Genomic DNA, 22,828 nt, shown 5'->3' on the forward strand with positions numbered 1-22,828 from the left:
CTAAGCTTCAGAATGAAAATGTAATAATTTGGACACATTTAATTCGATTTCTTTGCATGAAGTTGGCAAAAATAAACATCATCAGTTGTATTTAAAATACATAAAATAATTAAAAATGCATAAAATAGTAATTTATTTATTATATTTTTATTCATAATAATATACTTGATAAATACTCTAAATTTCACTATTATCAGAGAAGGGGAGAAACAATTCCTAGTATATGCTCGTATATCTGTTATAAGCATTATGCTTAAGTGTTTTAAAATGCCGAAATTTAAGATTTTCGAAATTTCTTATATTACTTCTGATAAAAATTGAAGTACAATAATTCATGAACAAATGAAAAAAAATGAAATTAACAAATGAAAAAAATCTGTTCTCGATTTCTTTTCATTTATAAGTTAAAAAAAACCTGTGCAGCATTCTAATTTTATATTTTTTTAACATCTAGTTAATTATTTTTTTTAACTTCTTTAAACGTTGTAAAATACAAATGTAAATTTATCTTTTGCATTTTAAAAACTGCAGGCTCAGTTAATTAAAAAATATTCTTTTATTTGAGCTAATTATTTTTTAAATAAAAATTAATTATTAAAAATGGTTTAACTAATATTTAATTATTAAAAAGTATATCTATTATTATTAAAAGACGTATATATAATTAAATTTAAAACATATTTAAACTTAGTTAAATATTTAATTATTAAAATGTAATTAACTATCATTATAAGAAGTATATAATAGATTTTAATTAAAAATAATTTTAAAAATATTCAAGTATTTAATTATTAAAATAATCAGCTGGATTAAGAAAATTATTTCTTAATTAACTGAGCATACAGTTTTTGAAAATGCAAAAGCTTTTGTTTAAAAAAAAAAATTCGTTTATTAACGTATAACGAAAGCTAATAATAAGAGAAGAAATACGCGTTCAAAATGATTTTCTAATATTATTTAGAAGCATTTAAAATATGCCGGAAATCAAATCTGTAGATGCTAAGTGATATTTATGACATGAAAGAGAAATTATTTAAAATATTTAAAGCCAATACCTTCCAATTTTTTTTTTTTTTTAGTATTTCAACAGAAGGTGTAAGTCAAGGAAGTCGTATGTTGAACACGTGAAGTATTTCTTTTTATATGTGGTAAGATGAGATTGTTGCATGCTGTAGAAGTTAAAAGGGGGAGAACACATCTCTCTGTACCAGGAAAAAAAAAAAAAAAAAAAAAAAAAAAACCTCTTCACGAAAACCTACGCAAATCGTGTCGAAAAACAGACTTCGTCGATGTGTAATCAATCTAAGATAAGGGCGAATAAATTAAAGACAGATAAAAAAATATCACGCGCTAAAGCAAAGCGGTTAAACTTGTGTCACGAAGTGTACTACCGGAATTTCGAAACACTGTGGGAATTTCGAATTGGTATTCCGCGCGCGATACGTTTCCGGTATTTCCGTCGCTCGCCAAAACCGCGCTGAGTTTTCTCGTCCCTGCAACCCGTACAGCATCTGAAAATAGTCAAAGAGCTCTGTCGGGTATTGGAAAGCATCCAAAGGAACCTCCGTGTCTCAGCAACTTCGGGGTCCTTTTCCTTTTGCTCCCTCTCTTTCGTCTGAAACGTGGTTCGTACGCGTGCATCGCTTCGTCCCGCAATTCTCGGCTTTCGACCCGCATTTCGCACGGATATCATCCACATACCGAACCGTCTCTTGCTGGGAAGATGCAAGAGAGCAGCATCATCGTTCTGGATCTTTCAGAGACCTGATGCTTATTTCCCGCGCAATAATTGTTTCCGGAAGAGACGATGTTCAGCTTTAAACAGTGCTTCTTTTTAGTCCCTGTCCCCTCGTTGTAGGCGGCTTGGCAGGTGTAAGTGTCTCAATAATTCTCCGCTCGAGAGGCTTTCTTTGGCTCGCACCCAAGAGATATGCCAGGTAGTACCACCTCACCCCCCGATCCGCCCAAGGCCAAGGTGACGGAAACGTCCGCAAGGAACGGTGTCTTTGTTCGTCCTGTAGCAGTCGCTGGAATATTCCGCCCCGTCGAGGAGACACCCCCCGCTCTGCCTGAGAAAAGGAGATTCTCAACATTGGTAGGAGATCTTAGGCCTTGCAGTTCTGGAGATGGTGCTGCCGCTGAAGATTTTGCCCGTCGGCGGCAATCTTGGGATGCCCGGCAGAAAGAAGTTCCTTTCGGGCAAAGTTTACTGAGGAAAACACCGAGGAATACCGGTTCTAGTTTGTCGCGTATAGTGAAGGAGGAGAAAGCAAGCACCAACGGTTCTGTCGCGGAAGAAATTTCTTGTGCGGTAGAAAATCGAAAAGTAGATGTCAGTAAGAGCAATTCTGTCAATACTGTGCCGTCGTCTAATTCTCTGAATGCTATCAAAGAAAACAAATCGGATGTTAAGGCTTTAGATGCTGAATCCAAAATATCCCAGCGTTCTGATTCAAATCTAACGGAACATAATTTGCGGAACAAAAATATTAAGGATGTAGATCGAAAAATTATATCCACAGCTAAATCATCTACGGTGGTTCAAAGTGCGAGTACTGAATCTTCAATACAAAAAGATACTAGTGTAACAGAAAGCGTAAAGCAAACTAAAAAGGTCTATGGGTTAAGGAAACGGGAACCAAAACCTGATGTAGCATCTGATGGAAAAACTGAGAATGTTGCTAGTAGAGGAATATCTTCGTTGAGTGCCATTTCTAAATGTGATACAAAAACTGAGAATGTCCCGTCTAAAACTCCCAGTACCACTTCCGGATTAGCTTCAAAAGCTGACAATATTGCACCTAAAGTTAGCAATGCGACTATTGCTGAGATTAAAACACAAAATGCATCGAAAGGAATATTTCTAAGTAATACTTCAAAGTCTGATACGAAAGGTAACAATTCTGCGTTTAAAGTAAACGGTTCAAATAGTGTGTCTAGCTGTGATGTAAAGACTATAAGTATCACTTCGACTACGATTTCTTCGAATTCTGTCTCCTCTCCAGATGTAAAAATTGAAAATATAGAATCTAAAGTAACTTCTTCGAATGAGACAATCTCCAAATCCGATGTGAAATCAAAACTTGCTTCTTCCAAAGGGGGATCTTTGAATACTGCTTCTAGACTTGATACAAAATCTGAAAATGCAGTGTCTAAAGGAACATCTTCTATAAATATTTCCAAACCGGATGTTACTGTTTCACCACTTGTACCTTTGAATGCTATTTCCAAAACTGCAAATATAGAAGTGAAAGAAATATCGTCTGTAAGCGCCACTACCGATGTTGAAGCTACCAAACCTAAAGCTAAGATTTATGGATTATCTAAGTCGAACGTAAAAAAGGAACCGGAAGCAGAAAAAATTTCTGAAGTTCGCGAAGAACCTCTGAAAAAGCCATCGGCATCAGTCGATTCTTCAACTGTTGCTCCTGTTAAAAATATCTCTAAACCTTCTGAGTCTGAAATTAGTAAGTCTGAACCAGTAAAAGAGCCTAGTAGGAATTCTGAACCTGCTAAACCTGAACCGAATAAATCAGAGAAACAGCAAGTCAATATTAAAGCCTCATCTCCACCAAAAGAATTTCGAACTGTGAGGAGGACATCTGATGTGATAGCTGCTAAAATTCAAAATATCTTCTCGAATATTGCCACAAACGAAAAACCATCACCTGTTGCGCTGAAAAAATCTAAAGTTCCAGACAGAAGCGTTCAATCTGTTGATAACAAAGCCTCTAGTGCTTCAGAAAGCAAAAGTAAGGAACAAAGCTTAGGTAGTGTACAAGGTGGATCTGAGCCTATTCGAGCTGTGGACACTCAAAGTACGAACTTGGAAAAAAAGGATATTTCTAAATCAGGTCAGAAGCCGTTAGTCGAAAGCCAAAGTGTTAAAGGTGGCAAAAGTAGTGACGGAAACTTAATCGATTCAAATCAGAAATCTTCTTTTATCAGATCTAGTAGCGAGAGTCATAAAGAAGATCTGAATGCATCGAAAATAGAAAAGTCATTAATGCCGGGATGTAATAATGCAAAAAAATCTCCTGAAAGTAGTGAAGTTAAAACCGAACAATCGGTTAGGAAGGGGGATTCTAAAAGTGAATATTCATTCAACTCTTCGTCAAAGGCTTCGGTGAAAAAAACCTCCAACGCTGAAGGCAAGATGCCAATTAAAAAAATGGATCAGAACTGTTCAGGTGGTACGGTGTCGTCGGCCAATCAGAAGACTGACCGTAAATCTTCTGACTCGACAGGGTCTTTGAGCACTGCGATGGAACAGAGCAAAGAAAGTGCTTCTCTTAAAGAGACAGGTGTCACGAATAATAACACTTTGGAATTGCAAGATGAAAAAAATTCTAAAAATATGCTTTCTTCACAAATGAAGAACATCTCTCTCACTAATGCGTCGCAGAATTCTGAAGTAAATTCAAGGAATGTCAGCCAGATAAGAAGTTCAGAAACTAATGTTTTGAAAGCGAATTTTCTTTCACATTCTACTGTGACAAGCAGTACTGTAACGCAGAGAAGCACATCACGCAGTGGCACTGTATCTAATCAGTCTGAGTACTGTAAAGTTCAAAGTGAAATGTCTAAAAATTTGAATGGCAGCATCGAATCCACTGAAATTACGAAAGTAGAAGTTAGTAAGATCATTCCTTCTACAGTACCTGGGATTGTACCCACAGTTAATGTTCTTTTCAGAACGAAAAGTCCGCAAGGTCAGTCTGCTGTCAAAGAAGAAAACAGGAAGAAAGTTGTAGTTGAAACGTATTCTAACAGTTCTCCTATAGCATCTGCTGTGATAAATCAATCCAATCTTACAGGAAAATTGAAATCTGATGAAGAACGCATTTCCGCAAGTGCTGCAGATGTTGAGAAAGAACCTGTTACAGCAATAGAGTGTGTACAAAAGGCATCTAAAGTTCCAGCGAAACATACAATTGTTAATTTGCAAAAGGAAGAAGTGGCTACTGTGACTCTTATGCCTAAAGCCGAAGCAAAAGTTGTGGATACGAAAACATCACCTGCTGTGGACAGATTAATTGGTTCCGAGGCTAATAATGTTTCAAGTGCCGGCAAAGATAGCAATCTTGAAGTTTTTACCTGTAAGGAAAATGGTATTTTTGTCCCAACAGGAATTACACCAGTAACGGATAAGACTGCAACCAAAATTTCAGACAATTACAAAATTGCGGATATTAGTGTTTCTTCTAAAATCGATAAGGATATCACAACAGAGAATAAACGTAGTGAAATGAAAAGTTCTACTCTTGATAGCAAAATGACTGTTGTGGATCTTGGGGACTGGAATAAGAAATTCCAGCGTGTTGAGCCAGAAGCCCCTCGAGCTCCTCTTCGCCGTCGCGCCTTGCGAGACTCCCTGCCCCCTATGCTGCCCCTCCGCTCGCCGTCTCGCTATGGATCCCTGAAACGCATCGAAGATACACCGCGATATGTGCCGCGATCGCCCTCCCAAAGCTGTTTGTCCCCTCAGCGCTATTCGTACACTGAAATGCTTTCCAAAGTGTGCAGCATGGGTGTGTTACCTTATGTTGAACCTGGCATATCTAAGTCTTGTTCTTCGTCATCATCACAGGTGTCCGAGCTGTGGTCCGAGTTGAGTGAAGAGCAAACTACTGCCACCCATGCCTCTGAAATGCTGGAAGCTGAAACAACAGAGAGGATGAGATTGGAGAAGGAAGTCCAAGAGCTCCAGGTAAGAGAATTTTGGTTTATCTGGAAATAAGAGTATCATAATATAGGGGTAGGAATAAATAACCTGTTTTGTGTATTCTTATTTCCTTTAATGTTTGTTATGCATGTTAATTTCCTTTTTGTTGTCATCTATTTATTGGTTTTTTTGCATGAAATTTGGGTTTTTCAGGATAAAAAGTGTATGTAATTACCTTTAAAAGGGTGATTTGAGAAATGTTTTAAAAATAATTTTTACTGACTTTTTTGCAATAGCTGTTGTAAAGATTTATATAAGTATACACTAAAGTGAAAAAAAGTATTTTTAAGCATCAGGTTTTATACCTTTAAAAGGGTGATTTGAGAAATGTTTTAAAAATAATTTTAATGACTTTTTACAGTAACTGCTGTAAAGAATTATATAAGTATACACTAAAATGAGAAAAGGTATTTGTGTGTGAAGAATTCGGTAAATTATGTATGTATGTTTGTTTCTAGATTTTATTCACTGCTTAGATATTCAAGAACGATTCCTTAAGTATACTTAATGCAATTAAAATTAAGCTTTTAAATAGAAATTAACAAATGCTTCATGGAGTGGAAGAGGAGGAAGGAATCTATATTTGTGTTTAATTCTAGATTTTATGACATAGATTTAATAATCAAGAAGAAAAGCATTCTTAATGTTATGCATTAGCCCAAAAAGTTTTAATAGAAATTGGCAAATACTTTATGAAATGAAAAGAATAGGAAAATAATTCTGTGTATGTCTTTGATTTTAGATTTTATGTCACAGTTTAGGTTATAAAGAAGGATTTTTTTTAAGCATTCTTAAGGTTTTTAACATCAGGCTTTTAAGTAGTAATTGGAGGTTACGTTATAGAATATGAATAATAAAAGGGATAATTCTAGATTGTGTGTCACAGATTTAATAATCAAGAATGATGCTTTAAGTATTCTTAATGAACTTTAAGATTTTTAACCTTAGTTAATAATTTTAAGCATTCTTAATATTAGGAACTTCCAGGCATTTGAAGAGAAATTGTCAAGTACTTTATGGAATGTGATCAAGAGGAGAAAATCTATTTGATTCTAGATTTATGTAGTTAGACAAACAAAACAAACTCTTTTAAGCATTCTTAATGTTAGTATTTGAAGGCTTTTGAACCGAAATTGTCAAATATTTGCTTTTTAAACAAATATTTGACAGTTAACAACAGTGACAAAAATAAAAATGACAGGGACTTAAAACTGTTTTTAAGCCAGTAAAATAATCTGATTTTTTTGTATTATTAGTATAAAAATGAAAAATTCTGTTAAAAAAATAAGACACAAAAAGGAACATAGTTTAATAAAAACTCATTTTGAATGCGATCAGGCACATGTCCCTCATCTACAGGAGCAAAACAGAAGTTTTATTTAAAATCTATGTCGAACTAAGACTGCTTTTTCAGCTTTTAAATTTTAAATGCAAATTAGTGTCTCGAAAATTGGTAAAATAAATTTTAGCATTCTTTGTTAATATGCAAAATATTCATGAATGCTATCTATTGCAATATAGTTGTAATATTAATAGGTTTTTTTTGGGGGGGGTCTGTAGTGGTCTACAGATTGTTAGCTGCAAACTTTTGGTCAATTCTGATGCAATTCACTTGAAAGGTTCCTGGTGTCATGTTATAAAGTACATCACTTACAATTTTTTTAAACCTGCATCTTAGTTTTTATTATGATCTTCTCTCAGGCATATAGCCTTCATGGTTTTATTGTATTCAGATAATCTAACCTCTGTTTCTCTAAAAAAATCATCATAAAAGTATGAAAAGCACACGAATGGGGTAAACTTCGAAGAACAGGGGCATGCATCATGTGCTAATTCAGTATTGCTCTTTTTATTGAAAAATATTTTGTCAAGAATAACAAAATGTTCTATCAACCAATAACAATAAGTATGATCAAGTACATCTTTGTGCTTTAGCTCTGTCAGCATGTTTCGCTTCACCATGCAAGATGATCATTACATATATATAGGGTGTTCCTAAAATATATGAATCAAATAAGAGGATTCATGTTATCCACCGAGACAAATATCATTTACAAAAGAACCTAGAGTCGCATTGCTCTCAGAGTGTCAGAAAAGATTTACCTCAAAACACGTAAAAAATCATCTCTTCTGATGCCATTTCTATCCATCTTCAGAAAATCACCATCTAGCATTTGCCATATCTGGGCCATTCAGCAGCCAAGTGGTAAAGTCTCTAAACACTAATAAGTTTGACCTGAGATCCATTCTTGGCGAATGGGCAGGCTGCATGTTTGATTTTCATGGTTTTTCCCGTGTGTAATGTAAATACGAGCCAGTTTCGCTTGAAAAGTCCTCCACAAAAGCAGACCTTCCCATAAGCAGATAGACTCGAGTTGCTTCGTAACCACACCTAACGTAAATAAATAAATAATATACATAACATAATTTTTATGTTATGTATATTATTATTTATTTAACAACATTTATTATGCAAATAAATGCATTATGTTAGGCAACATAATGTAATAAAGGTTATTTACATAATGTTTTGCATTACATAAATAACCTTTATTAGTTTAATAAACGTTATTTACATAATGTAAATTACTTTATAACCTAACATTTTCCATATCCATATTTTTAGGGATAAGAAACTGCATCAATGATAGCAGCTTTTTCCTTATCTACGTTCAGTACAAAGCCAGATGAAACAAACGTTCTTTAAAAGGTCACTGCTTTGGATTAGTATTGTGGTAATACGGTACTAGACTTCGTGAAAAAGACGTGTTATCTTTTTCTCCTCTCCCTTCTACTCTTGAAAAGTTAAATTTATTCTTTTCTGGCATCATGAGGGGAATGTGGCTGTAGTTTCCAGTGTAAATGTTTTTTCTCTTAATGGATACTATTATCCCCCGTATTTAGTTGAAATAATTCACTATCGACCGGCTTAATTATACAATGAGAAAACTTTGAACGTTTTGCGACTAATGAGCAATTATTTTCTGGCCCATACTTTAGGCACCATTGGTCCAAAGAATCAAACTTCCAAGTTCGTTTCTCGCTTTAAAGCGGCAAATGTGTTTCAGTGAAATTATTTCAAGCGTCATTTTGTGCGTTTCAAGTGCGCTCGCTTATCTGAGGGAAGTAGGTATCAAAATGAAAGTTCTTCATTAGGGAAATGTAAAAAACCTAATCGTTATTATCAGTGAATTATCTTAGGAAAAACACGTGTTTAGGCGATGTGCATTTTCCGATCGAGATAAACGAATAACATCGCATTACATTTCCTTTGTATGGCTAAAAAATGTAAATGTACTTTGTAATTAAGATAAGTGTTTGACGTGAGAAATGTTTTGAGTGAATCTATTAACATTTTCGAGCTTCAGTTATGTTACTTTATGATGCGATTTATCGTCTTCGGGACTTTGCCGCTGTATAGGACATACAGTGTTAATCTTATACTATTTTAGTTAAATTGGTCGCCTTTGGTAACTAGAATATTTGAGAAGTGTGCAACGATTATTCGCTAACTTTAAATATTATAGTAAAAAGTCCAAAAAAGGGTTAAAATACCCTTTTATTTAACTGGAGAGTATTTACAGATGGCCCCTCTCGGCTTTACAGGAAGCCTCCACTTCGGCTTTGACTTAAGATAGAAAATAAACTAAACTAATGATAACTAGCTAAAAACCAGCCGAAGCTGTACAGAAGTAATTAACAGGGTTGGCCTTTAATTAAATCTCACTGGCGAATGCTAAGAGGCACGTAACAATACGCCCGAACGTAAGTAAGTTTTGGCTTAAAGCAGCGAAGTGGCCAGAAGGCAGAACACGCTCTCCTTAAGCTGTTTTCCGGAATTGACCGAGATTTCCCATTAAATAATGGTTTTATTTCATTTACATTAAACGCGATCCTGGAAACTCATTCTGACAGGGAATTGTAGGTAGAAAAAAAGAAAATACAGGAAGATGTTCAAAATTAAAAATAATTTTTAGGAAATTAAAATAACCCCTACAATCGTTTAAATTATTAGCACTGAATTAGCTTAGAAAATGAGCTTTAAATCTTCATTTTGAGGGTTTTAAATCTTCATTTGATTTGGAATTTGTTTTATTATCTATTTCGCATTTTGTAAAACTTTAACGAATTTTTGATTAACGAACTCAACGATTTCAAAGCGAGCAATGGGGCGAACTGTATGGGGGGGGATATCCAGCGCGCGAGACTGTGTGTCGGAAATTCTAAAGGTATACTTTTTTGAAATATTTTGTTATACTGAATTGAATTTTATGGTTTAGATGCGAAGAACATGATATTTATAAATAAAGGTAACGCGCAAAACGTAATAAAATAAAATAAAATAAAATAAAATAAAAAACTTTCATTTTTTTTTTAAATGTGTCACTTAATGAAGAAAATCTGCAGATATGCAGTACAATGCATATAAGTAACATACGAAAATAAGATACGTTTTCAGATTCTGATCGGTTTATACATGTACATTTAAAACTGAAGAATGTAGAAATATGCATTTGAATTAAAAATATGTGGTTTTTATCTAATTACAGGTTAATTATTATTTACTTATTTTAAAGTCACTTATATCATAACATTCTAATCATAGTCGATATTAAAATTAATACTTCATAAATCATATCATATAGTGTAACGTAATCGCAGTAAGTTTTTTTTGTTTGTTTGTTTAGTTTATTATGGCAAAGCACAATAGAGCTATCTGCCTGAGGGAAGAGATGCCTTCGTGAAAGATTTTCTAAGGGAAACTCTCTCGTATACACATTACATATAGGGAAAACCACGAAAACGCCCATGCAGCCAGCCTATTCGTCTGGATTAGAACCAAGGTCGGAACTACAGTGTTCAGCGATTTTATCGCTCGTCCGCTGGTGCTCCCAATCGCAGTCAGGATTTGAATTAACAGGGGATAAATGTGTGAATAAAGACACCTACACCCCTAAACTAACTAATTTAGATCTCGACTGTGAAATTTTTATTATGAACCCTAGCCAGCGAGAGTTCAAAGAATTTTGCCTTTTTTTTTTTTTTTAAACTTATTGGCTTTTTCTTTTTTACTTCTTTCTTTCTTTTTTTAACTTCTTACTTTTTTACTTTTTACTTTTTTTACTTCTTTTTCCCCTTCTTACTTAAAAGTTACTGCTTTTAATCATGGGTTTTTGCTAAAAAGGCGATTGTTCATTTTGGCTTATGTCACCGAAAAGTGTCTTTTCTTTCTTCAGTGAATACATTCCGTTCAAAGGAGCGATAAATTTGCAGTGAGATTTGGCAAATGTGAAGAGTGTAATGGAGAACTTGTTTTTTAGCCAAAAAACGACGAAACTGATATCCTAATGACGTCCTGTCTTGTTTCGGATTCAGCCGTGGTGCCAGGTGCTTTTACCTACTTGCGCCTTGTAAGGACGAAAGTAACATTTAGGTAATTACTGAACGTTAAGAATTCAAGTTTCGTGGGTAAATTTACATAGATTTTGCTGATCCTGCGTCCTGTGTATTACAGTATTATTATATCTATATCTCCTTGAATTGTGTGTAGTTACACATTTAAATTAATGAATGAATTAACGAAAAATGTTATGAAAATTAAACAATTTTATATTTTATTTTAAAGAACAGTTTTCCAAAATCAGTTTGGAATGATGCCGTATGTGAGCTAGGTGCCAAGGTTACCATTACCTATTAATCAAACGAAGCAACTGTTGACCATTTGTTTTACCAACTGTTGACCATTTGACCATAAGGCATTTAACCTTTTAATCGTCATATATTTTTTACTAATTTCTTTTAAAAATCATTTTTTTTATTTATTCACAAAAAAACCTGAATTTATTGGAATTATTAAAAGCATATTTTTCTTGAAATGTAATTTTTGCGAGGGAAAAAGATATAAAATTATCTGAAACTCACCCTCGTTTTTTTTTTTTTTTTTTTTTTTTTTCCTTTTAATATTATTTCGGATTTTCTTCGTACGCACAGAAGCTTAGCAGGAAAGTATCGATGCAAGTACTTGCATTATAGATGTACGTATTTGGTGTAAATGATTTATGCTACTGAATTATAAGATGATTTTTTTTCACATAGAATTGCATACTGTCTTATTAATAGTTATGTTTCGAAAATTTAATAATTTTTTCTATGTATGGTAGATCTTGAAACAGGATAAGCGTAATCCAACATCAAAATCCTGGCAGTCATACCGCGTTTTGAAATCTTTTTCTATTTCGGATAACATTCACGGCTAGAATCCCCCCCCCCCGAAAAAAAATGTCTGAAAGCTTTCAAATTTTATATTACACCCAAAAGGTTTTTTCCCCCCATACATATACACATTTCAAGAGCATTTACGTTAAAACTATTTAAAAACAGCATATCTTTAGAATTTCCTTTAGATTTTCCTATGTCTTGCGCGCTGGAGATAAATGTATTTTATTTCCTACAGTGTGTTGGTTTTGCTCGCCTTGAAATCATTGAATTTGTTAAAAAGTTTTACAAAATATGAAATAAATAATGAAATAAATTCCAAGTTTGGGCTTCCAGGTTCCCATATTCGAGTGAGGACTACGTTAATCAAAATTTGATGTCTCTAGGTACTGTTGTTTTTCACAGTGAATGAAACATACAGATTCTTCATTATTTAATTTCTTTAAATTTAATGCAGAGCGCTAATATTTAGTAACAATTATTTGAAAAGTGATTCAGAATTTTATAGTGAACCAACGCAAAATGTCAAATGCCCCTTCTGGGCTAATAAAAAAAAAAATGCTGCTTGAATAAACGATTTGATGATGCTTTATGAGAAGTCCACCTCATGTGCCGAAGGAGCAAAATGAGTGATGTTTTTCACCTATTTCATCAACTAAATCCATTTTGAATTTTTGAAAAAACTTTATATGGCCTTCTTTCTTATTAATTTGAAAAGCTTTGAAAATGGTTTATTCCAGAAGATGGAAGGATATTTTCTCCCACTATTTCTTTCTACTTTATTGACAATACCAACAGCACACACGCATGGTTTTATGTAATCTACAAGATCCTCCCTCCTTTCTACTTTCTTTAGGCTGTAACTTATTTTAAAATCATGAAATGGTGATAATATTGTGTATCTCCCTCCCATTCATTTTAACGCAGTGGATTTTCGGCGTCTTAAGTGAAACTATTTCACAAGTTTTCTATCGGTTCTACTCATAGTATATGTTTGATGACTAAAGAATGTCACTTAATTCTGGATTATAATAATAGTTCAATGCTCAATTAAGGTATGTTCAAGGCCATTACGACCGGAGAGGGCATCGATAGTATTTAGAATTTCACGTCGAATGAAGCTCCCTTTCCTGTATGTATAGTTAATTGACTATGTATAACCTGTATTGGCTTCGCATTCGATGTAAGTAATGATACCAAGTCTTGCTTGCAGCCAGGATAAATGCCCTTTGTACTACATCAAAGTTTCATCAATGGTGAAATCTCTTTCGGGAGTAATAGTTCTATGATACAGATCATTCAAATGTTTATAAAAAGGCAAATTTTTATAGAATTTTGAAATCAGAGAACTTTCTTGATCATGCCCTTTATTATCCACAAAATGCAAGATTTTTTTTATTCCGCAATATGCAAATGTCATAATCTTTAGGAAAAAGAAACAGGAATTTTCATTGGTGATTTCTTAGTCCATTCTTTCATCGGGTTTTTCAGTAATACATTATAAAACTGAATAGGTATATCTTATATGGAGATACAGGTTTTCATTGTTTTCTGCCTTTTAGTCTTTTGTCCTGACAACATTTTCGATCACTTTGCATAGTGATCAACTTCTTACTCAATAAGATTTGTGAATTTATCATTTACAAAATGTTCATCGTAGTCTAAAACTCTTGGAGTTGTTTGAAATGTAAAATTCACTTTTGCTAATGACTGGGATGAGAGTATAGAGTTGCTAAATCAGGCATTCTATGAAACTTCATGATATAGACACCTTAGTAAAAGTGCTGTTGCATGATCGCTATCATCCGCTTCGAATTTCAGAATTAAAAACCATAAAGATACATATATCATAGTAATGTATTGCAACGCTAAAATCATCATCTTTAACAGAGCTGTTACTTATCTTTAAAAAATATGCTATAAAATAGAAGCGAAACACAAGCTGTACCAAAGATTTGTTGCTGTTGCTAATGTCTACTTGTCTGACGTGTAGTCAGCCCAAGCCCACTAAGTTCTTCGTGGCAAGGAGCGCAAGATTACACCTATCGTTGGAAACACCTATGAGCACCATACAGGTGACAATTCGATTTAGCTCAGTTCCGCCCCCAATTTTGATGGAGAGCACCCCGAGGGGACGAGTCCGAAGGTCTCTCACCCCTGTTACTCTATCACCAACCTCTCGAGAGAACTTTCGGCTCGCCGCATATTTAGAGTGCTCCCATGCCGCACGGACTTTATACATTTACAAACATTCCGGGATTCGAACCCGGGCCCTTCATCATGGCAGTTAGCGACGCTAACCACATTGGTTGGGCGGCGTACAATCTTAAAATCAAATTTACAGAACTTCTGCTGCCATCTGTTAATGGTTTAAATGTTTAAAATACGCGACAGAAATTAAAAGCGAAACTTTTTTTGCTGATTTATTTTATGGAGAACATAACCTGGAAAATGCACAGGTTTGACAAATCCATTTGGAATGATACCCGTATGTGAGCAGGATGCGAAGGTTCGAACTCACAATCTCCCGAATACGCATCGACTGTAGTTGCAGTTGCACTACGAAGGCATGCAGAAATGTAGAGGAAGTACCTTATAAACCCCCGTTTTATAGGGCGACTGGGGATGAAGGGACCCAGTCGCCAAATCTTGTTGGTGATGAATTTTCGTCCACTGTCTTTTTAGTTCAGGCACCACTGTAGGATCTTGTAGAATGTTTTCTAAGTTAGAATGCCTTTTGAACTCTGGACCTTCCGAATACTTGTCGAGCGTGATTCCAGTTACACCACAAAGGTATGCGGAAAGGAGGGAGAAAATACCTTTTATAACTATCAAAGGCACAATTGTCGGAGTTGTGGATAATTTTTACTTGTTCTATGTGGAACAATGGATAATTCATCACGCAGATATTTAAACACCTTACACCAAAAATGCTTGAATGGACGTAGTATAATATCGATGCGCCTGTTGTTCTAAACATCAAATTCTTAGTTCTAAACCAGTGGCATTTTATTTTTAAAATGTATTTTCAGAAATAACTAAAGATTAAATCTTCGGGAGTTGATAATTAGAAATTCTATGAATTAGTTTTTAAATTTTTAAGATTCCCTTCATTAAATATTAAATTTAAATGGTTTTAATGAAGTTTGTTTTAAAATGATGTCTGCCAAAAATTTGATGTCTAAAATATTACCGGAGTATGCTACTTAGTAAGAGGATGACATTGGAATATTCTGTTTGGTAGGAGGAGCTATATTATAGTGCGCTATGCGTAAGACGACTGCATTGGAATATTTTAGGTCTAATGGAGCATTGAAGTGTTTTAAAAAAACTCGTATTAGACGAGGTGTTTTTAATGGTTATAAATTAGATTCACTTGTAGAGGGGAACAACTGATGAATCAGCACGTTTCCATAAAAATATTTGACAATTATGGTAATTCCAATTGCATCACATATGAATGATCAACCTAAGGTAACGTATTAAATTTTTCACCTCGATACTTATTAGGAGCACAGAATTAAAATCAACGTGGATTGATTATGAAAAACATGATGGAAGTTTGTGGTACGTAAAATGGCAAGCTGAATTCCACGGATTTAAATTCCATCAAAAATAATTTGCAACCACATTGGAAAAAGGCCAAAAATCATAGGCAACATCTGAGGAATGTCAGTGACTTGTAAGACAATGATCAAAAACTTGCATTGCCTTGCGAAAAAAATCACACCATGAAGTCGTGATGGAAGAGTTTGGAGTATGTTGAATCTCTTCTGCCAAGAATAGTTAATGCTGTGATTACTGCACATATAAATGTTGTAGTACGTATGTGAAAAAGAAATTTGTGGAGAAGTCTAAATTTTTGTCCATCGTCTGTTGGTATCTGTGGCGGCTCTGGTAAGATCTGTTGTAGTAGCCGCTGAAAGCTTTTGTCTATATTGCAATAGCTACTGAATTTGTGTCACCATCTACTATACGTAGAAAGTTTCATAAAGAATGTCCGTACCCTAAGGGACAAATATATGCATACTTTTAGATTGGTAACTTGTGATGCCGGAAACAGAGAGTATGGATGAAAGCAGACTTTTGTAGATTTCCGGTATTTGCATTTATTTGTTAAACACTTTTCTTGTTTCTTTTTTTCAGTGTATTTATATGTGGCCTTCTTTATGATCTGCTCAATTAGCTTTGAAATTAAAATGACGTCAATAAATGCTTTTGCTGTTAGTAAGCTAAAGTAGTCAGTAAACGTAAGCTTGTTAGCATAGTTTTAATTCCTTCTCGTACCAGGTTTTTTTCCGAAGACAGTGCGGCACAAGACAGTTTCGGGCAACATAATTTTATTATTTTATGAAATTAACATATTTAATCTAATTTTTTCAGTTGTTCATATGTTTCAAGGAAACCTCGTATAGACGTCACGGTTTCAAGCAGTTTCTATACTCTGCGAGATGGTTGCCTTAGGAAATATGACTATCGTTAAAGCTTATTATCTTTTTAGAGTTATTATCCATTTTTAATCTTGAGAAATTCCCTTGAAAATGAAATACAAAATATTTCGTATTGCTGCAAATGAAATATGATCGGAAGTCCGAAGCATGGTTATTCTGTTTAACGAAGAAAATCTCGCTCCAATTCACCTAATTTCACTATTATGTTCGTGCAGTTATGTAACTTTTGAGGCTGAAATATTTCAATGAATACTCTGTTATCAGATAATTATTCGTGATCGAAGTATTTTCTCCTCGAAGTTCAGGTTTCTTGTATGTCTGTACGTTCTACATTATTGTAAAAGAATAATGCGTTTAAAATTTTTCAGTTGATTTAATACACACTCCGTCTTTCTTCTACGAAACGTAACTGCAATAAAAATCCATAGATTCTTTCTCAAATCTGATTTTCTGTTTACTTTACGAGTTTCCTGAAACGTATATCTTTATATACTTCTTGACCGTATGGACAGCATTAATAAAATTGATGTAAGCAATATTTAAGAAATCTGGGAATATTTACAGAATGTGGGACTTTTGCTAGACGTATCCTGAAGCAGAGCACTGCATTGAAATACTGGCCAGTCATGTACAGTATTGGATATCTGGTCATTTACCTTAACTCATGTACTTTCCATTGAGCTACTTCAATAGTATATTGGTTTAATTGCTTTGTTCCTAGTTGGAGCTCTACTGCCAACTAATAGTTGACTCCATTCACTAGACGGGGGAGGGGTAGAATAGTTACATTCACTTCCTTGCTGTTTGTTATGCTAAGATCTACACTCATCCATTTTCGAGATAAAGTAGGGCACTCGCCCAGGAGTTGCTGACTAACTAAGCTATCGACAGTTAAGTTTCTTACCCAGGACTGTAGATGGCACATTATGCGTTCTTTTCTATTTGGATTTGTTTCAAGAATTTTACCATCAATTTAAAAGTTTCTCGTTAGTCATGAATTAAATGCCCATCACAATGATAGCTCACTTTACTCAAATATACCCAGATCTGAACCAACTAAATTTGTACAGTATTGTTTATTACGTAGCGTTTATAAACGTTCCGAGAATGTGTTTCTCAGCGGATGTGCCAACTTACCAAATTCAAAAACTGAGAAATTTTTCTAAGAAACAAGAAATCAGGAGAATTACCTCTCCGATCAAAAAGTTGGGGTATGACGTGTTCAGGTACATACACAAGCGGTAGCACACCATGGTATGCTGTGATGACTTGATTTTTTCTTTTATCTGTAATCTTCGGGAAGGGGAAATCGAGTGATTCCAAAGGCCATAAATCACATTTCAGAATGCAATAGAAATAAGAAAATACTATTATACTAGACTACGTTGTGAGAATTTTTAAATATGAGAGAAAAGTCAAGGGGTATAAACTTGTAAATCGAGTTGACCAAAGTTTGGTCTAGAATCAGGAGAGTTGGCATTTCTCTAAATAGAATTAAGTCAATATTTTTCATAACAATAGTGACTAGAGTGGACAGTTAAATTTCAGAACCCAAATAAACATTTATTGTATACGCAACTAATTTATCATTAGCGGAATACAATAGAGGAAATAAAGTGTATCGATAGCTCAGCCTGAATTAGTAGCATTGCGTATTCGTTTTTCTTGAGGATTAAAGCCCTTTCTTGCATTTCCGGTCATACGTAAAATGACTTCCAGAATATTTTTCATATCTGTTAGGGCTTCCCTGTCATTGTTGCAACTTGTCGAATTGGGATCTGTGAACAACTTAACAGATTCTTGACTAAAATGCTTTGAGAAGTATTTCATTACTACAGTACAAAGTCCGTAATCCGGACTCGTCGGAACTTCGGCGATCAAGTTACAAATCTGACCTCACTGCTTCACAGTTTACGTTAAAAGCCATGGCAAATATATTCAATTCTGTTTGAATGGCACCGAAATCTTGAAATCTTCGTTCGAACTAAAAATGCAGTTTTTTCAAACAATCTTCATAATTCTTAAACTAATCAGCCCTTTAAAAAAAGGAAGAAAAAAATAATATTTAAACAAAGTAGAAAAAGAGATGGTGTATAATATATAAATATATATTTCTTTTAATTTGCCTAGGATCGGCAAATTAAAATTCTATCTTCCGGCGGGCCGGAGTGTGCCCATCTCTGATGTAGAAGATATGCTGGCTTAAACATATGAATTCTTAAAACATATGAGACGTGTGTATTCTATGTTAAATGTTGTAGAGCCGTTTTACCGAATGAACTTGTTTGGAATGGAAACTTGGATTTTTTTTCCTTGTGACGCCGTTTAGAATCTAACGGAGGCTCTTGGAGTTGGCAAGAGCGGGTTTAATAGTCTTTCTCGCGTAGACAGACGTGGTCCGAAGGGGTGACAAAAATGGCTTCGTTCCAGGCGCCGGCGCGTACCTTAAATAACCGATTTTTGCTGAGCCTCTCACGGTTCTAAAATTCCGTCGTTCATTGAGGTGGACGTTCGCCAGGCTTTGGCCGAAACTCGAACCCTTCCAGGACTTATTTTTTCTTGACGTGGAGATTGAAAAACTGCGTACTCCAGCTTACCCCATCCACTTCCTGATAGCTTTGCGAATATTTGACGATTTATGACGTCGGATTTGGGCTAGCTGAGCTCGGCAGCTTTTTAATAGTTTTATTTGTCCTCTTTGTTTCCCGAACAAAGTTTGAAATCCCGTCTTCGCTAGTGCACTGGTCGTTGTTTCTTTCGTTGGCCGTTGTGTGGGTCAGTCTTTTTGATTATAAGCCTCTTCTTCTTCTTCTTCTTCTTTTTTTTTTTTTTAATTTGCTGAGCAAGTGTCTTAGAGATTTAATTACAGCAGCACAATGACAGCACTTGGCAAGTTTTGCTGTAAGGTTAACAATCTTTGCAAGTGAAGGCAATTTCTTCTTCTCTAAATCTATGGAATGTCTCACTAGTGTTGTTTCCTTGAAGCTTCTTCTTTTGGGGATTGGTTACTAGTTGTGTAATGAGCCAGATTTGCCTTCCGCTAACAAATATCCCATACAATATTCACTCGTAAAGAAAAGAAGTATTGTAATTTGCGGTGCACTTGAAATTCCTGATAAATGCTTCAAGGAACGTCTGCATTCTAAAAATCTGGAATACATTTTCTGTATTTCATTTGCAATATAAGCATACTAATGGTAAAATTGCGAAACGCTGGTTGATAGCCCTGGATTCAAACCTTTGATGAACGGACTGGATGCATGAGAATTGAGGTTTTTTTCCCATTTAGAGCGTGAATATAAGCCACTTTTGCCTAAAAAAAGTCCTCCGTGAAAGCATCGCTTCCCTTAGACAGATAGTCCTTGCATGCTTTGTCGTAATCCAAGTAATTCCGTCTAACTATGATGATTAGATAACTAGATATGTGTACCGATATACGAAAATAAATGTGCACTAGTTACTATTGGAGCAATGAAAATCTACGCACAAAATAGTGTAAAATTTTTAATTATATTCGAGATTTCATTAATGGGTAAGACGCCTGCACTTAGTATATATTTCCGAAATTCGAATTCAATGCGGCTAAGTATTCTACGGGTGGAAAGCATTCAAAGGCTTGAAAGAGATTCACTGTGTGTAGGCTTTGCATAAAAGCATGATTCATATTTACGCGACATGTAACGGAAGAAATCAAGATACTGGCTAGTGGGTCAGTTATCCGATTCCAATGCACTTCCAGTTCCTTGAATTTTGAATTTTTCTTCCTCAAATGGGGCATAAATAGGAATGTACCTTTTATATGCAGAACCTATGTTATGCATCGCTTTAAGCATTCTGATGCTTTATTGTCATGGTTTACTTATTCTGCGGCACTGGATTCTGGACTACTTTGTATTTCCTTTTGTTTCTATATTATAATAAAAGTATTTTTATAGGCACAGCTTTGCAATTTTGCAGCGAATCGTTTCAAACTCACTGTGTACTGTATGGGAAGAATAAATTGATTTCGGTTTTAATGATGCTAGTGCTTTGTACAGCGTTTACTTGTTGTCACGTTGCTTTTTAATAGAAGAAGAGTGAAAAGAGCTTATTTTCAGAAGAAAAACAAAAAGTATATGTAAAATACTATTTTTCCTTCAGTTAAATCCTAGCAGTATGCCTTTAAAGCTTCTAATGCAATCAAAACAATATCTGTGAAAATAATAACGTAGCTTATTTAAACTTAACAGTTATCAGTATGGTTACCTAAAAAATTCTTTTGCTCATGGTTGCCACAGTTTGGTGACTTATATCAAGGTGGTTGCGATATAAGTCATACCAAAATAAATGTATAAATTCATTAAAATTTACATTATTTTTTCCAGATCTCCGATTTCGCTCACTGAGTTATCTCTAAAACCGTAATCGCGCAATTCTGATTTTATTCACCCAGTTAACTGTATAATGCTCTTTCGTTTATATAGGATTGTCCGGTCTTCTGGAAGCTTCTAAAAAAGCTCTGCTACCACATCGAAAATCCGTTTTCCGGAGATTTCCAGAAAGTCACTAAGCTAGCTATAAATCGTCAGGTTGACGACAAAAATTGTCGCCAAGGCCCTTCCACTACTCGGTTTCTTATTGAACTAGTTTGACAATTAATCGATTCCGAATTACAAGATCTACAAAGTTATACACTAAATAAATGCTTGCAAATACACTATGTGACCACAAATTTGAGTAAATGAAAATACACAATAATAAATAATAAATGAATATAAATCATAAAAAAATTATAGTATATAATAAATCAAATAAGCAAATAAATAAAAAATAATACATAACATCATAACAATATACGAAAAACCACAGTAAGATCAAGTAAACACAAGTATTTACAAAAATTGGCAACAGTGTTCAGTGAAGGCGTTGAGAAAGCTGATCGTCTTACAGTATCTGTAACAGATCGCGGAAACAATATTAAAAAAAAAAAAAAAAAAAAAAAAAAAAAAAATTGTGTAAGTATATCTAACACTACGCGTTCGTTCAACGTTGCATTCATAAAGTTCAAGAAACCGCAATTTTCGTGAGGATGTTTACAGTCAATACCCTCGACTTGGACTGCATTCATGAAAAGTGGGTAATTAGTGAAAAGGGATATGGCGTGTATTTGTTGAGGGAGGACGATGTAACTGATATATCCAACTCCCATCGATGTTTTTAGCCATTTTTTTTCATTGCTTATTCTCTTACCTAGGCTATTTCCGTTCGTCGGTCTTGAGAGAATTACTTCACGCTTCTGTTTAATACGGCGGTGTTTTCGTTGTTTTTTTTTTTTTTTTTTTTTTTTTTTTTTTTTAATATTTATGTGTTTATTTCTTAGGATAGATATTTTCGTCATTTGGGAAAAGTCGCGTCCGGGTAAAACAGGAAAATTTACCAATTTTGCAGTTTTCCAACCTATAGCTTTTGTATTTTCGTTAGAAGAATACGTCCTAAAGTTTGTGAAACTTGTCCTGGAGCTATAAATGTTCTATGTGTGACCCTTTTGTAACGCGACAGATATCAACGCAAGAGTCAAGTTTTTTTTCCAGCGACCGAAATCGCTGAACACTGGTCGTTCGATCTGGGTTTGATTCCAGCTACTTTGGCTTGCTGCATGGGCTTCGTCGTGGTTTTTGTGCACGTATAACGTGGATAGAGCTGTTTCCCTTAGGAAGTCCTCCACAAAGGCATCTATCCCCTTAAGCGGATAGCCCTCGCGTGCTTTACCATAATCAAATAAACCAACCAACTCAACATGTCCATGTCAGCTCAAATGAAGCAAACCAAACGATATTTCTTGGTGGCATTGAACGGCCAGTGCAATTCCAAGGCAGATTTTTGTTCGTACCTTGCTCTGAAATGACATTACACTATATTAAGAAAATTTGTTTTTCCATATTCAAGCGCGCAGAAAACTTTTTCTTTCTGATTAACAGCCATATTACTCGACTGCTGTCAAGAACACTCACGTTATACTTTGTAAGCGAAAGGAAGAGTTCGTAAACTAAGATTTCCTTTTTGAAACCGTACTAAATTATCCTAATAAAAATGTAAACACTTTCCGATTTCTCAGCATTTAAGTTATTTCTTTTATATAAACAGTATATTATTAAATAATATACTGTTATCTTGTATAACAGTATATTATTTAATGAGCTGACAGTATGAGGTGACAACGACAAAGCTTTTAAAACTCTCTGCGTAAACAGTAGTTTACGTTAGTGAAGGACATTCTAAGGTTATCAGGTTATTCACATATGGCAGAGCATGCGAAAGCTATCTGCTATAAGTAGAGGACTGCCTTTGTGGAGAACTTTGTAATGGAAACTGACTCGTATTCACATTACGCATGAGAGAAGCCAACAATGCAACCAGCCCTTTCACTCGGGTTCGAATCCTACTTTATAAGGGAACT

At 34.7% G+C, this 22,828-nt stretch overlaps 1 protein-coding gene across 2 annotated transcripts in view; it reads left to right on the top strand.

Moving 5' to 3' along the window:
* The window catches only part of Mhcl (Myosin heavy chain-like), a 260,663-nt gene that overhangs the window by 138,693 nt on the left and 99,142 nt on the right, over window positions 1–22,828 (top strand). Inside the window, exon 22 of one of the 2 annotated variants that reach the window (XM_085810468.1) lies at window positions 5,591–5,710. In XM_085810468.1, the coding sequence (XP_085666594.1) occupies window positions 5,591–5,710 (120 nt within the window). Of the gene's footprint in view, window positions 1–1,253; window positions 5,711–22,828 lie in introns of those variants that run through there. The other variant, XM_035365536.2, reaches the window with a different exon arrangement.

This window comes from Stegodyphus dumicola, chromosome 2, assembly GCF_044657685.1.
Source record: "Stegodyphus dumicola isolate Sdum_Otavi_A_Nest chromosome 2, ASM4465768v1".
Lineage (NCBI taxonomy): Eukaryota > Metazoa > Arthropoda > Arachnida > Araneae > Eresidae > Stegodyphus > Stegodyphus dumicola.